Here is a 16,882-nt window from a genome sequence, read left to right as displayed (position 1 = left end):
TTAATTTGTATAACTAGTGGGGACTATTCTGATGATTTGAGCCTTCAAAAGCAAATTAAAATCCCCATCTCTAAAGACAGAAAATTATTTGCAATTCTTAACTGGCAATCCTTTCTCTGCCTCTAAACACCCTAGTCTTAAAAGTTAAGGGGCATTCTCAGTTGGTGCTGGGTGAGAGGTGGTTAGCTTGAGGAGAATCAGGGAAGGTTTGGAAGCACTTCTGTGGACAAAGTCTTATGAAAGACCATATTTTAAGTGAAGAAAGGACATAGTGAGTAGGAATGGGTATTTCCAATACCCATAGGAGCTAGCCATGCCCCAAAGGGATTACCATCCAGCTTGAAATGCGTTGGCTTGCAGACAAGTTCTACACAAACACCACCCTTTTATGGCTTATTACAGTCCTGGAAGAGAGGTTGAAAAAAAATTTATTGACTACTTTCTTGCATCAAGCCTCGTGCCAAGGGCCTCTCATCTACCACCTCCTTCAATCCTCACGCTACCTTTACAACGCAGGTCTGGCCATGATAACCAACTTTGGAAAGTTCTAGAAAGTGCATCACATTCCTAGTAAATAGCTGAAAAATATTTCAGTATGACTCGCCAATGCCCTTTCTACTAGTCACTGAGTGATGCCACACTTACAACACTCCACCGTGAACCTTGTTACCCTGTGCTACTGTGATCTTTTCCGGGACATCTCCGAGCCTAGTGAAAGCCTCCTTGCCACACCAAGCCCTATTCTGGGACATGGTTTTCCAAACATTACAGTCTCCCTGCCCAACCCAGCATCTGATCTCTGAAAGGTACTTTAAAAATAGTTGTAATGAATTATGATTTCTTCCCAGAAGGTCAATCATAGCCCAGGGCTTTTAGAAAGTCTATATCAGACCTCTATCAGACCCTTACTGAGACAGGCTGGGACCAGGGACCCTCTGCTGCAGTGCTTGCACCTGGAAAAATGTCTCCTCAATCAACAAAATATAAAGAAACTATGAGGGACTAAAAATAACTGTGTGCATGCCCAATTGGGGCAAATTATGGACAACAAGATACAAAGAGATCAAAAACCCAACTGCTACTTCTGAAGAGCCCGGAGCAAAAACAGGGGTAATGTGCACGTCACCTGCACTCAACTCCACCAAAAGGGTGGGCAAGCCACCTAAGCCACACCTCCAGCCCGACCCCTGGACACACCCTTATCCTCACCCCATATAAGGAACCAGCTTGCTGCCCCTCCCCAGAAATGAGCAAGGGAACCTGTTACTTGTTTTCGCTCCCCACCTGCTGCAGCAGGGGCCCCAATAAAGCACGGCCTGAATTTCTTGTCTGGCCTCTTATCAATTTCTATCGATTAAGGAAGGTCAAGAACCCTAGTCCATAACACTATCAATTCACTTCTAGGAGCGGTAAGCAGCAATCCAATCTCCACTGGCTTCCCTGTGCTTCTTACCAGCTTGGTCCACAGAACAGCCCATCTGTGACGAAAAGGTCTCTCCCTCCCTCTGCACTTTGGGAAACACTATTTTATTATATTTCATGTCCAGGAGTGTCTTGGGGCTGAGGTGGTGAAAGAGAGGTGATATTTACTGGCAGGGCTTGTGCAGCTTTAATTGCAACTCCCCACGTCTCTGTGGTGGTTCCATTTATTTTTAGATATTTATATTGGTTTTACAGAGACTTGCCACCTTGACTCTTATATCTGAAGAAAACACTTCTATTCTCCCAAGTCCCTAGAGTAAGAAATTCAAGAGTACCCCCAAAGCGCCATTGCCACTCTCAATAAGGCTGCAAAATTATAATGTGCAGGGGTGTTTTAGTGATTACGTTTTTCATAGGCTCAAGGAATAATGATCCACACAGATAAAACTTGACTGTGCAGCAGCTAACCACCGGAACACTTTCCAAACTCTAAAAGCAGGACAATGTGAAAAAAAAAAAAAAAAGAGAGAGAAAGCCTTAGAATTAGGAGCCCTGTAATTGCTTCTCTGGTCTCCAGCATAGAGCAACCAAGCAATGAAACCACTCTCTTTTTCTTTTTTTTTCTGTCAATACCTGATAGATTGCAAGGAATCTGCAAATTTTATGGAACAATTCAAATTTGCCTATAATTTCATATCATAAATTGAACTCTGGGATAGGAGTGTGAAACTAATTCCATCAGTCTTTTTAATAATACAATCTTTAAAACCATTTCTGGGTGTTTTACCTCTGTTAAATGCTTTCTCATTATACAGCTCTTTAATAGAGGGGTTTTAAATGTGTTATCTTTGTGCTCTATTACTATAGTGATGTTTCAGTAAAAATTACTTTTTGTCATTAATATATTATTAAAGAGAATCTCTTTCAGAAAAAAGAAATACCCAAAGAGGACTTCATTTTCATGGTCTCTCATTTTCTTCTCTACTCATTAAGCCCTTTCTAAGGCATCTGCCTTCAACCAGGCCTAAAAATACAAGCAGTACAAATAAGCACATTAATAAAACATCATGTTTTCAATCAATAAAAACATATTTGATTTCCATGTGAGACAGCAAAGAAAAACAAAACAAAACAAGCAACAGAAGCCCTTAAAAGCAAGCAGGAAACTAAACAAATTTAGAAAAATTGGGCTGAGGCCCCAGTGGGAAATCGTCACCTACTTGCTTATTTATTTAGGATTTATATTCCCCCTGCTTCTCAGAAGGACTGAAGGCAGCATGGAAAATGTTTTAATGCTTCCAGTATTTTATCAATTGAAACCTAACTGGGACAGTTTAAGTGTCATAAGAATCGCAAAGTTTCTGAATTATTCTCTCCTAATTAAAAAACAGACAGCATGTAGCTATCGTGTTCTTTTCCCATTCATAGAGTGCTCAAGTTTGGGTATGCAGACATTCTCTGTTAATTGCACTCATCTTTACTAAGGAATTAGATATGAATGATATTAAGTCAAGCATTGGGTTAAATTACTATTCAGGCAGCTGAAGTAACGAAGCCTAGTCTAACAAATGTATAGGTACATTAAAACAAACCCCATAGTTGACTGGAATTTAAATCTCTATATAATTCTAAATCCTACATGTATTTTAAAGCCAGGAAATATGTGTTTAAGGCCAAAATTCCATTCCGCTATCTGTCCTGCTGTGGTTATACCAGGCAAATAACAGTTACAGTAATTTTAGAACCCCTTGCCATACCCTTAGGTATGATTAAGCGACTTAAATGTTGAGTTCCTGTCTAAATTCACTATTTGTTTTCTCAAATTATATACCTAGCCCCAATCTAAATAGAACATCACTATATGTTTCAATTTTCATGCAATTCCATGCCCCACCACTGCTGACTTGCTTTTCATGAAGCCATATGAAGGTTAGTGGGAAAATGTAAACCCCAATCACATTTTCAATCTATCATTTCTCTAAAGTAAATGTGAATGCCATTTAAACTTAATCAGGCTTTTGGAGGATGGATTCAGTATGATGACTTTAACACACATAAGTAACAAAATCACCCCATGGTAAGGAATGCCTTTACGCAATTGTTTATTAGGTGTATTTGGAAATACCAAGGCATGTGTTGTAAAACAGCCCTGTGCTGTCAAACAAAGGACATATAACCATTTCTCAAGTCTTAGAGCAGCACAGATGTAAAGTGGGTCATAACATCTTTTACTCTTCGCATGAGGTAATAATTGTTTTCATTTAAATAATCTAAGAACTTCAATAATTTTTAAAATGTCTATCAGCCTTATTCCACATTATCAATACTTAAAACTACTTACAGTGAGTAGCATAATTATTTACACAACGTAATTGCTACTGATTTTCTTATCTAACTACTCCCTACCAGATTATAAACTCCGTAAGCATAGAAACTATGCCTTGACCTTTTAGCCCTGGGGCCCAGCCCAATGCTCAGTACATATCGGATGCACAATAAGCATTAAGCGAATGTTTATTTGTTAAATAAGTGCATAATAGTGCATTTGTGTCACCGAGTCAGAAAATGTGCTAGGCTTTTCAAACCATTTGCAGGGATATGAGGCAAGATACAAGTTCTTTAGACCTCACTTTTGCCATTTGTGAAATGGACATACTAACATGTATCCACCGACATCACAGAATTGGATGCAGATGAAGTAACCATTTGTTATTATTTTAGATCTGCGACCTGTATAATAACGAGTATATTTAATTCCAGTTGCATAGAAAAAATAAGGTAGTTAGCAAAATGACAGTACGTGTATTACCTGGGGAATCTGAAGATGTTCTACATATGACAATTTATGCCTTTTTCCTCTGCATGAATTAGCTAAATAAGGAAAACTTTGCCACATACTTTCGGCTTAAATAGGACTGACTCTATTCATTGCTATAATTCTCCTTCCATTTCTGGCATAAGTCTGTGACTTTTTGATCAGCCCACATTATTTACTTCAGAGTTAAAGGAACCACCAAATTTTAAACTGCTCAAATGTTTGCTGGTTTTTTCCCAAGCCAGATTTCTGCTCAAAATAATAACTGAAACCTTCAATAATCTGCTCTCTAATTTCAGTACCTTCAAACTTTTTTTTGGAAATAAAAAAGAGATATAAATCATAAACAAATACCTTGTAATTCCGATAATGTTTTATAACAATAAGACCACATACATGAATAATCTCATTTTTAAAAACGGTTTTGTAAATTATGCCTACCTTTAAATCTAAGAACAAAATCATTTTCACTGACACCTGCATACCAACTGCTGTTTCTGTTAGATAACAACAGCAATTCAGATGCAATATTTAGTTGTTAACTTTGGGAACCAATTTAAAATAACAATTCCTACATACCTATTCGAGGAGAGTTCCCAGAATGTTCTAGGCTTCAAGTTTCCTCTAATTTGCATAGCTGCTATAAACCAAGTTTCAGCTGGTTCCACTTAGTTGGCCATACCATATGCAGCCCAAGTCAAACTCTGAATAGAGTTGCTTTCACAAGGTATTATTTTGCTACTAAAGCCTCTTTTCTTTTTCTTTTTTAAATTGTGTCAAATTATCAATATGAATCTCCAATTCTACTGGGATTATAAAATGAACAAGTTATCGATGAAAAGATCAAGGAACCGAAGGATTGGGTGACATGCCAAGTTTGCAATGAATTTATAAGGAAACTGTTAATAGAATGGTGATCTTTGTGCTGGTGGACCCAAGAAAGCGAGGTGCCTGTTGGGTTTTATTTCCCTTCCCACCCAGAGCCTGGGGAATGCGTCATCCCAGGCAGCCTCCCATGCTCATATCTCCCAGGTGTTCATCTGTGTGTCTCCAGCACTTACAGCCGTGCTTCGTGGGCTCTTGGTAAACATGCCTTGCCAGTGTAGCAGTGAGCCACATCCCACCGGCTGTGCTCTTTGACACTGGTCCACTCTCCCTGACTTGTTTTAGGGCAGAGGTCTCTTACTGTCTCCTGCACAGTCTTGCCCCTTTGGGCACATGTACCCAGCAGGGGGACCACTGTGATAGAGCGGTCCGGGTGGTGGTATGTCAATACTTGGAGTTTCATTTCTTGTTGCCGGGCTTGGTACAGGCGCAGTTCTCATTGTTCAATCACTTTGGGTGACTTTTGCCTCAACCCAGTCATGTTGTCCTTCCAAGCCTGCTTAGAAGACCAGCCACCATTTTCCAAAAATTATACTTCCCTTAGCTGTCAAATCATACTTAAGTCCTACCCACCCCCCATGTATGCAGACTTGGTATTTTATGCAGATGCCCCTTAGGTTACAGTCCTGAACCTCAACTCTTATGAGAAACTAAGAAACCCTCAACTCCATCATTAGTAACAAAATATTTAACAATTTCTTAACCCTCAAATTCTCTGATTTGAACTCTAGCCATACGTTTTTTAGAACACACTCAGCAAAATTAATTAGTAAAACCTAAGCGTAGTTGAGGTCACCAAGAGTTGGTGGCCAGAAAGATATAGTTGAGTCAAGAGGCTTGAGTTCCAGTCACAGCTTTGGCACTACACAGAACAAGCATCAGCTTCCTCGTTTGCAAAGCAGAAGTACAACTAAGCAGCACGGAGCACGTGCCTCCTCAACATATCTTCACATGAGTAAAATTAACCTCGAAATTTTTCTAGAACAGCACTGTCCAAAGGAACTTTTTGTGATGATGGAAATATTCATATTATATACTGTCCAATATGGTGGCTGCCATCTACATGTGGCCACTGAGCATCTGAAATATGGCCAGGGTGACTGAGGAACTGGAGTTTTAATTTTTAACTTAATTTTAATTAGTTTAAATTTAAATAGCCAATGTTGATAGTGTATTTAGACAGTGCAGCCGTCCAAGAAATAGCAAGGAAAATTTTAAAGTCCTATAATTTAAGGGAAAATCTAAATTTCCAATCTGCAAGCTGTACTTCCATCTCAGAAAGTCCAATACAAATGGCTAGAAAGTTTGCTTGTGACCACTAGCCTTCACCTTTCTCAAAGTATACAGACGTTAACATTAGGCTTTTCCCACCTCCACGCCCCCACTGATAAGATAGAGTTTGATGAAGAGGATTTGGTGGTGAAAGCCACCTTGCTGGGACACATCTCCAGTCTGGAAGAATGGACTGCAAAGCAGATGAGTGGTGAGAAGCAGGATCTTTCTGGCTACAGGAACTTGAGTTTGGGGGCTACTCTGAGACTCTTCCGTCTTGAGGGGTCTCTATGATGTTGAATAGCCAGTGGGAATTCTACTCTTGGTTTACTGACTGCAGGAGCTGGAAAATGGACTGGATCCACTGGTTTCCAGAAAGCCTTTAATGGACTGCCTTGGATGAGGCCACACCAGAGCACAGCCCTGTCTGGAGCAGATGTCAAGCAAGGGTCCAGAGCCTGGTGCGTTGGGCCTCTTGGCCAGTGCCACTCCACCCTAGCTGCATTCAGAACTACTAAGACAACTGCTTTAGGGAGAAGAGTCCACATTTCTTCATCTCCTTGGTTATCCCTCTTGTCCATTCTACCATCTTCTCTCTCCTGGAGGCCCCACAGCTTCCTAATCGGTCTCCCTGTTTCCACTCTTAATGCCCTACAATTCATCTTCCACACAGCAGCCAGAATGATCTTCTAAAATCAGAACATCTCACTCCTTTGCTTAAGATTCTCCAGTGGCTTCCTACTCTTCTTCACCATGGCCTACAGGCCCCCGCTCACCTTTTTTACTTCTCCCATCGTCCCGCTAACTCATTCTGTTCCAGCCACAGTGACCTCCTGGCTGTTCCTCAGACAAATCAAGCTTGTCTGTACCTCAGGGCCTTTGCACCCACCGGTCCCTCTGCCTAAAATGCTCTTCCCCAGACTTTCACATGGCTGGATCCTTATCACTCAGGCCTCAGCTCAAATGTCACTTCCTCAGAGTGGCCATTCCCAACCACCTCATCCATAGCTACTTCTATCCCACCACTATGTTATGTTTGTTGGTTTTTTCTACATATTTCTTGAGGTATATTTAACATATTATAAAACTCACCCATTTTAACGGCACAATTAAATAACTTTCAGTAACTATACCAAGTTGTACAACCATAGGTCATTTCCACCTTTGAGATCCCTCATGACCATTAACTGTTAATCTCCATACCTATCCCCTGCCCCAGGCAACCACTAATCTACTCTCTGTCTCTACAGATTTGCCCTTTTGGAATTGGAATCTGGTTATTATCTAATATTCCACTGCTCTGTTTTATTTTATTTTCAAAAATTTTTTATTGTGGTAAAATATACATAACATAAAATGTACCATTTTCACCATTTTGAAGTGTATGGGTCAGTGGCATTAAGTTGTGCAACGATCACCATCATCCATCTCCAGAACCTTCTCATCTTTCCCAACTGAAACTCTGTATCCATTAAATACTAACTCTCATTCCTCTACTCCCCCAGCCCGTGGAAACTACCATTCTACTTCCTGTCTCTATGATTTTGATTACTGTAGGTGCCTCATGTAAGCAGAATCACACAATATTTGTTCTTTTGTCACTGGTTTATTTCACTTAGCATAATGTCTTCAAGGTCCACCCATGTTGTGGCATGTGTCAGAATTTCCTTACTTTTTAAAGCTGAGTAATGTTCTTTTGTATACCGTATTGTGTTTGTCCATTCATGTATGGATAGATACTTGGGTTGCTTCCACCTTTTGGCTATTGTGAATAATGCTGCCATGAATATGGACGTATAAATATCTGTTCAAATCCCAGCTTTAACTTCTTTGGGGTATATACCCCGAAGTGGGATTTCTGGGTAATATGGTAATTCTAAGTTTAATTCCTTGAGAAAGTATCCTATTGTTTTCCACAGCAGCTGCACCATGTTACACTCCTACCAGCAATGCACAAGGGTTCCAGTGTCTTCACATCTTTGCCAACACTTATTATTTTCTGTTTTTTCAATAGTAGCCATCCTGATGGATATGAAGTGGTATCTATTTTATTTTTATAATTCAGTTATCACTATGTAATATTTTCTTGTTTACTTGTTTGTTTAAATATTAACTGCCTGTCTCTCCAAACTAAGATGCTAGCTGCATGAGGGCAAGGAGCTTAGCTGCCTCGTTCACCAAAACTCCAGTAGTACCCAAGACCCAATACACATTTGCTGAATGAATGACAGACCTTAGGGCTACCACCTTCTACAAGCTTTAGTGCTACCACAGTCCTCCTTCTTTTATCAACCCAAGGATATACAGAAGCTAGGGAGCTCCCTTCTTCTACTCTGACACACCAGAGGACCTTGAAGAAGAACCGGGAATATTTTTTCCAACGATTCAGTGCTTTTCCTTGTGAAATACAAAGAAATGAAGATATTTTGAAACTGAGATCTTGAGAGCATCCAAGGCCTTTGGGAACATTCCGCTGAGGCTGTAATTAAAACCAGGAGAATGTACTGGGCTCCTCTGGAAGTTCTTGGGGCTACTCATATGCAAACATAAAAGAGGCAGTCCCTTGAAACAGAATCAAATGGCTAAGAGTAAAAACTATAAAGCTTTTCACTAGAAAAGCAAATTGTGCAGTCCTTTCTTGTGCATTACCTATGCTTTCTAAAAGTATATATTTTTCAAAAAGGCTGGCATTTGCTCAACTCTTTTACTCAACTTTTGAGCATTAGTTCAGGCAGCCTGGGCAAACCACAAGTAAATATGTCACAGAGACTGCTTGTTGTTTGCTTGTTTTCCCTTCTTTCCACAGTTGATAGAAGACTTTTATTCAAAAGAAGACTCTTGAATTTTAGCGGAGCACGTGGATTCCTGACATGAAGACTTCATTTCAGGGCTTCCCTGCAGCTAGAAGTGGCCATGTAACTAATAACTAACCAGTGCAATGTAAACAGCAAGGTGCAGGTAATTCTGCACAATGTCCTTAAAGGGAGGATCTGTGCCCTTCCTCTCTTCCTTTCTGTTGGCTAAACCATGAACCTGATGGCTGGAACTTGAGCACACATCTAAGCAGATACTGAGTGCCTAATGATTTGAGGCTGCCACACCCATCTTGGATTGCCTACCTCCAGATTCCTTTACATGCGAGAGAACCAAGCTTCTGGTTGAGCGATTGTTACTTCGGATCTCTGTTACTTGGAGCCAACCTAGTCCTAACGCACACAGAATCTCTCCTGTAAGATCACAGGAGAACCCAAGCACAGAAATAAGTGCTTCCTAGATACACATAACAAAGTCTATTGTTCCATCAAAGTCTGAGCTGCTTTAAAGCTGATGCCAAGCCCAGCTTAGCCAATATACTAAGGGGGTGGCAGTGATCTGCCATATTGCCGACCAGTCTGAAGAAAGGATGAGTCAATACTAGCAACAACGGTAACGGTGGTAGCTAACGTTTAGTGAGCACTTCTTGTAACGCAGACACTCAGCCAAAGAGCTTTATACATACCATCTCATGTTATCTTCACAAGAGTCCTGAGGTTTAAAGATAAATCCATCACACGGCTTACGAGTGATGGAATGAGAGCCAGCATGCCTCACCTTGACATTGTACCCATAAGGAGCATCCGTTACACTTCCTCTTTCCCACACATAAAAATAAGGTAGTCAGGCCTCTGCGAGGGCACACACCTCCTTTACCAAGGACAACTTTCACTGGACACCCTTCCGCACCTCCAGAACTAACATTGCCCCGAAGACCCAAAACACTGGGCTAACCATGGAGTCTACTTGCTAGGCACATGGTGCCTCTCAGTCACTAATTTCCTTGGGTCATTTTTAACTTACAGCCATGTAATCATAACTGAAACAAAACTATAACATAAAAACCAAGTTACATGTTTGTTTCAGAGCCTTATTTCACATTTATGCTAATATCAATATTGCAGAGCTAGTTTTCATGACCATCCTCTCCTGGCCCCATGTGTTGCAATAACATAATGAAACCTGTACCAATTCATTAGATAGCCGGTATTTTACAGGAGAGCATCAATGCATATAGGAACTGACTTTTATTTAAAGAAGGAGACCCCCTCATTTCTGCCTGTCAAATGACCTTCTTGGTGGGAAGGCCTCACTGCAAAATAGGCTTTACTTCATAGAAAGTTGGACTTACCCAATGCTTGATCAAGTCAGTTTATATGATTGTTCTAGACCTCAGCTTCCTCATCTATAAAATGGGGATAATCATACTTCCTCACAGTGATTTCAAAGATTCAGTGAGATTATGCTTGTTACCTACTTGGCACAGTGCCTGGCACCCAGTAAGTGCTCAATAAGAGGTACCTACTTTTAAAAATCATTAATTCATGGGCGGTACAATCTGACTGAATGAAGCTTTCAGTGAACTAATGTGTTCAAGTACCAAACAACTTCCCAAAATTGAAAAAAATGAAGAAGATAATGGTCACTACTATGCTCACTTGGAAAGATGACTCACTCTAGCTGACTAAATCCGGACTTATTTTTTTAAGGCTGGCTGTCTCTAAATCTGATTTCTTACCTTGACTCAGCATAATCTATGCCATTAGTAACCAACCTGGGCATTTTGTTAGTTTTTGTTTTTAGGCTTTTTCTCCCCTAAGTTATTGTTATTCTCTACTCTTAGATTGCCTTTAGTGGTGGTTTTAAGTCAGAGACATTAAGTGGGATTGTTTTTTTTCTTTCCCCTTTTCTTCCCCCTAATGGTTATAAAGTAGTCAGAGGTGAGTACTACCTTTGATCTTCTATCCGCCACTGGGAGACATTTATGAAAGGCACAGGCAACAAATAGCTTCTAGAAGTCTCTATGATGGGCCTTTGCCTGAAGATAGCCTTAATTTTGAATCCATGAAACTCAGCTGAGTCAGACTGGGTTTTCAGACACACATCTGCTTTAAGAATTTATCCCTGCAAGCATTATCTCGAGCCCTTTCTAACTGTTAATGCAGGGCACCACTAGTTCTATTAAAAATCTCCCAAATAGTAGAGATAAATCCAACCTTTCACTATTACAGACATTTGCCCCCAACCGAAATTCTGACAGCAGAGGAAAAAAGCAGCAGCTCTTCCACTGTTTCCGGTATTCACTTTTGGAGAATACCCTCTTAAAAAATGCTTACTGTGATTTTCCAGGTACATTTGCTATTTGGAGGGTACACTCCAGGAAAACCTTCGCTGCCAATAAAGCCAGACTCTCCAGTAAGAATGCCGCCACATGTGAAAACAGGTCTGGGAAAATAAAAGAAGAAAAGAAATTTGAAACACTGTCTACCAATTTAATGTCAATTTCAGAAAGATGCAGTCTATTAATATGGATCAAGTGAATACTGACAAGTGACTGCCTGCATCATAGACGGGATTTGAAATACTTGTTAGCTCCTAGAATAAATTCTAGCCTGCTAAAACATTCAGTCCAGCTGCCATCTGTCTCCACCATAGTAACAAGATCAATCTATCCATCCATCCGTATGCAGTCAAGTCCTCCACATAAGTGGTAAGATCTTACAGGAAAATGGTAAATGGAAATTTTAACTGCGGGGGGGGGGGGCGGGGAGAGAGAGAGAGTGAGAGCTAGGCTCCGTGAAGTGCATGGTTTTAAAGCTAGACAAGTAATTGGTTAATATGAAAAAGTTTTAATTTCCTGGATTTGGAGAGATGCCTAATTCTCTCTTTGTTTGAAAATCGTTGGCCATTGGCAGAACCTCCCATTGAAAAGGAGAAGGCAAAGTTGGCCATAGGGCGGGTCTCCCGGCCCAGGTCCTGGAGCCATCTGGCAGCTCAGAGGTTGAAGAGTTAAACTTGCCAAGAGCCGCTCCCCGGGCGCCGGGCAACTCGCGTTTTTCCCTAGGCTTCTGTCTCTGGGCAAAGCCTCTCCGGGGAAGAAAACAGGAGTAAAGCAAAGTCCACACATTTGGGTCCCAGTGCTTCCCAGCGCCCGCCTGAACTTTCGGGGAGAGGAGAGGTGTGGCCGGCCAGCTGCGGGGCCGTGGGGCGGGCGGAGCTGGGGGGCGCCGGAAGGAGCCCCGAGGACGGGCGCCATCCCGGGGTCCTGGTGGCGTGTGGGTCCCCCGGCGCCCCGAAGCGGAGTGGGTAAAGCCAAGCCGTGGGCGAGGGAAAGAGAAGGCGGAAGGGAGGGAGCGCGGGCGGGGGTCGCGTTACCTCTCCGGGGGCTGCGGCCGCGAGTGCTGGGCGGCGGCGGCCAGCAGCAGGCAGAGCGGGGCCCAGGCGCCCGCGCCCCTCATGGCCGGTGGAGACGCTCGGGGCTCGCCCCACCCCGGCGCGCACCCCGGAGCACCGCGCGCTCTGCACTGGCCCGGACTCTCGCCCCGGCGCGCCGGCACCCCGGCGAGCCCTCTCCCGCTCTCTCGCACGCGCCGCCGCGGGGCAGCCCAGGTAGCCGGGCGTGCACGGCAGGCGGGGCCGGGCGCTTTTCTAGAGGCGATTACGGTGCAGTCAGCCTCGCCGCTTAATTTCCCCTGAGGAGTTGCTCTGGCAGCCACAGGCCACTGCTGAATATCCCGTTTGTTCTCTGGCGGCGAGAGGGGGCGGCTCCCAGGCGGGAGCCGCCTCCTCTCTAGGGGCGGGCGGGGGGGCGGGCGGCTCCTCGCTGGCACCCCGGGACCCGCACCCCGCTCACATCCCTCGGGCAGGGGCTGTGGAGAGAAGGATGAAAGGGAATCCCCTGCCGCGTGGTACCCAAATGGGACCTGGCGCCCTGATCCACAGATGATGGGTTGGGAGGGGGGTTGGAGGGGGGTAGCCTTGGTTTGGTTTGCTTTGGGGAGTGTTTTTCTCTAGTTGCTTTCAAATAAAAAGTATTCGCGCTTGCTGGTTGCTGGAAAAGAGGGTTCCTCCTTCCGACATCTAGATCCAAAGAAAGAAGAGAGAAAATAGAAGAGAGATTCTACTATATTTTAACTCCTCCTCTAATTCTCTTACTTTACACACACAGAATCTCAGTAGATTCTTTTTGCTTTTACTGGTGTGTGAGAACAGGGAGATAGGTTCTGTCCGGGAGGCGGGGTGCGGTGTAGAAGTGAGTTTTCAAACGTGTGATTAGTGAGTGACTTGTCATTACCGTGACAAATAACGGAGACAAACTCCGGATCTTCAGCTCTCACCACCCCATGTTACGTCCTGAGAATAGCGCTTCTTTGCTGGCGCCTCTCTCTTCTTCAAAGATCTTTTCCAACGATGCCTTTTTCTGTAGTATTGATTAGTTGAGATGTACAGAGAATTTGTTTTTCTAAGAACAATTGCAGTCTTATGGAATCAAGGCTTTCTTTATTACTTTTAATTAATTTTAATTAAAAATAATTTAAAATATTTATTTTGCTAAGTGCTTCCCAATAACCAGGGATTAATAAAAGAAAAACAAGAATGGAATGGAGTCATTGGGTTTTTCAATGACCACATCACCACAAGGGGATATAGCTGAACTCAGATGCCTCATTGGTGTTGTTCCTCCTAAAGTATTTTCACCATTCTAAGCAAAAAAATTAAGCCTTAAAATAATCCTTATCAAGACTTCATTTTTTTCTTTTTTTAAATTAATTAGTTAATTCTTTTATTCTTGGCTGCATTGGGTCTTCATTGCTGGGCGCATGCAGACTTTCTCTAGTTGCGGCCGGCGGGGGCTACTCTTCGTTGGGGAGCGGGGGCTTCTCATTGCGGTGCCTTCTCTTGTTGCGGAGCACGGGCTCTAGGCACGTGGGCTTCAGTAGTTGTGGCACACAGGCTTAGTTACTCCATGGCATGCGGTATCTTCCTGGGCCAGGGCTTGAACCCGTGTCCCCTGCATTGGCCGGCAGATTCTTAACCGCTGTGCCACCAGAGAAGTCCCAAGACTTCATTTCTAATAATGAGCCTACAGTGTTAAGAACATAAATACTCCAGGCAAGGAAATAAGCGACAGAGAATGGCGGCAGAGAATAATCTTACTTTTTAGAGGAGGGGAATCCAGAAGTCAATAGTAGGAACCAGAATTTCCTTGTGGGGTTTAGATTTTCTTACTATTTTTGAAAATGCGAAGGAAAAAAACACCAAGAATTACAACTTGTTAAAAATTTTCTGAAGGCACCACACCCTGTATGACTTAAAAAAAAAAAAAAGGATTACAGAACTTGGCAAACTACATTATATGCTGAAACCTACACCCTCAACCCAATAAAATCGTTTTAAAAGAGCAAATAGGAAAATAAATGATTGTTTATTTTGCACACATTTCAAGAATATGCTGTCCAACAGCATACGTATTTTAGATGATATTTTATTAAAAAGTCATAGTTTTAAATTATGAAGTGAAAATATTGCTTAATTCACTTTCTGGTAATGATTTGAAGTGATCATAGCCAGAAAATACTTCATTCTTCAAAACTAAGTTTTCAAAATTTAAAATTAAAAAACAAAGTTTGAAATATGACTAAATGGATAGAAAACTATTTGGACATAAATATGCAACAACTCTTTTCTTAATTTACAGACTGATAACTGCGTTTATATCCTCACTAAAAAGTTAGGGTTCCAACACTGATAGTTCTGTTGTTGAGACATGTAGAAAGACACTGATGTTACCATGTGATTTTAAAAATTTCCTAAGACATTATTATTTGCTCTTAGAAACGCATATTTAACTTGGAACTACAGTTCTTTTTTTTTTAACATCTTTATTGGAGTATAATTGCTTTACTATGGTGTGTTAGTTTCTGCTTTACAACAAAGTGAATCAGTTATACATATACATATGTTCCCATATCTCTTCCCTCTTGCGTCTCCCTCCCTCCCACCCTCCCTATCCCACCCCTCTAGGTGGTCACAAAGCACTGAGCTGATCTCCCTGTGCTATGCGGCTGCTTCCCACTAGCTATCTACCTTACGTTTGGTAGTGTATATATGTTCATGCCACTCTCTCACTTCGTCACAGCTTACCCTTCCCCCTCCCCATATCCTCAAGTCCATGCTCTAGTAGGTCTGTGTCTTTATTCCCATCCTACCCCTAGGCTCTTCGTGACATTTTTTTGTCTTAGATTCCATATATATGTGTTAGCATACGGTATTTGTCTTTCTCTTTCTGACTTACTTCACTGTGTATGACAGACTCCAGATCCATCCACCTCACTACAAATAACTCAATTTCGTTTCTTTTTCTGGCTGAGTAATATTCCATTGTATATATGTGCCACATCTTCTTTATCCATTCATCTGTTGATGGACACTTAGGTTGCTTCCATGTCCTGGCTATTGTAAATAGAGCTGCATTGAACATTTTGGTACAGTTCTGACCAAAATTATAAAGCTTAAATGTCCTGAGAAGCTTAATGTGTCAAAATTGAGACACACCCAAGTGGACTCTGAAGGTTTGTGTAAGGTCCATTTCTGTGAGACCGATTTCTGGACTTCAGAGATGCAGCGTTGGTATAATGGTGGGGAGCCGCTAAAACTCCAGGCACTAGGAAAGGAGAGAGGTGGAGAGAACCAAACCCCTGCGGGTGCAGAGTGTTTGGTGAAGTGATCCTTGTTGTCCAAAGTATATATTACCCAGTCTCTGCAGTTAACCAAGTTGCACAGAGACTCAAAATCATGGGAATACGAGAATACTCACCAATGAACTGACCACTTATAAAATTAGACCCCGCTCATAGTACTTTGTTGCATAATATTAGCACCTAGCTGGGCCCAGTATGTCAACATCTTTTTTGGTTAGTCACTGGTCAATTCATCAACCTTGTAAACATCTGAAAGTGCAACAGAAATACAATGCACATTTAATCCATGGTGCAGTACTGATCTTGTAAAAGATGCAGAATCTCGTAAGATGGATGCAAGTGATATTGAAAGAAGTGGAAGAATGATGGACTTCTTTGACAAATGAACACCTGGATGAATTACTCCAGTGAACAACTGAAGGAAAAAAACTAAAGGTCGCTGACCAAAAAAGAATGATTTTTAATGCCAAAAATATTAAAGAGATGCCCATGCGAACAATTGATTCCCTATGCTACTTTTTCAAAAGTAACGTTCTACTTTATGATGTTGTGAAAATCAAAGGTGAAGGGAAGAATGCTTATATTTTGCTCGACTGTAATTTCGTAGGGAAAATTGTGCTAAAAATTCCAGATTTGATTCATTCTTTGTTTATTATGAGAATTGGCACATAGCTGCAAATATAGAAGAAATTTTGTTAAATACAAAATAAATTTAACTTAAAAAATTTCAGCTTCATTTTTGAAGGTAAAACCCTAAACATTTTTTTAATATCTGCTATGAAACTTTGGAACCTGTTTTAAGTAAGTGGCCTTTTCCAGTACAGTAAATCTCAGGTATGGATTCATTCAAAATCTCAGATAATTTTTCCACCTATCTTGAAAAGCACCTGAGCAACAATCCAGGGACTGCATCAGGTTGACGGGGAGAGTCCGGGAGAGGACATAATGGCGGGCTGGGCTCTATCCCTGGATC

General features: G+C 41.8%; 1 protein-coding gene across 1 annotated transcript in view; it reads right to left on the bottom strand.

Moving 5' to 3' along the window:
* PCOLCE2 (procollagen C-endopeptidase enhancer 2) overlaps window positions 1-12,939 on the bottom strand; it is a 71,193-nt gene extending 58,254 nt beyond the window's left edge. Inside the window, exons 1-2 of the mRNA XM_030873300.3 lie at window positions 12,584-12,939; window positions 11,545-11,653 (exon numbers count right to left, since the gene is read on the bottom strand). Coding sequence (XP_030729160.1) covers window positions 11,545-11,653; window positions 12,584-12,666 — 192 coding nt within the window. The 5' untranslated portion in view covers window positions 12,667-12,939. The remainder of the gene's footprint in view (window positions 1-11,544; window positions 11,654-12,583) is intronic.
* Between the last annotated feature and the right edge of the window lie 3,943 nt (window positions 12,940-16,882).

This window comes from Globicephala melas, chromosome 4, assembly GCF_963455315.2.
Source record: "Globicephala melas chromosome 4, mGloMel1.2, whole genome shotgun sequence".
NCBI lineage: Eukaryota > Metazoa > Chordata > Mammalia > Artiodactyla > Delphinidae > Globicephala > Globicephala melas.
The sequence above is the reverse complement of the archived record's forward strand: the minus strand, read 5'-3'. Positions and strand labels throughout refer to the sequence as shown.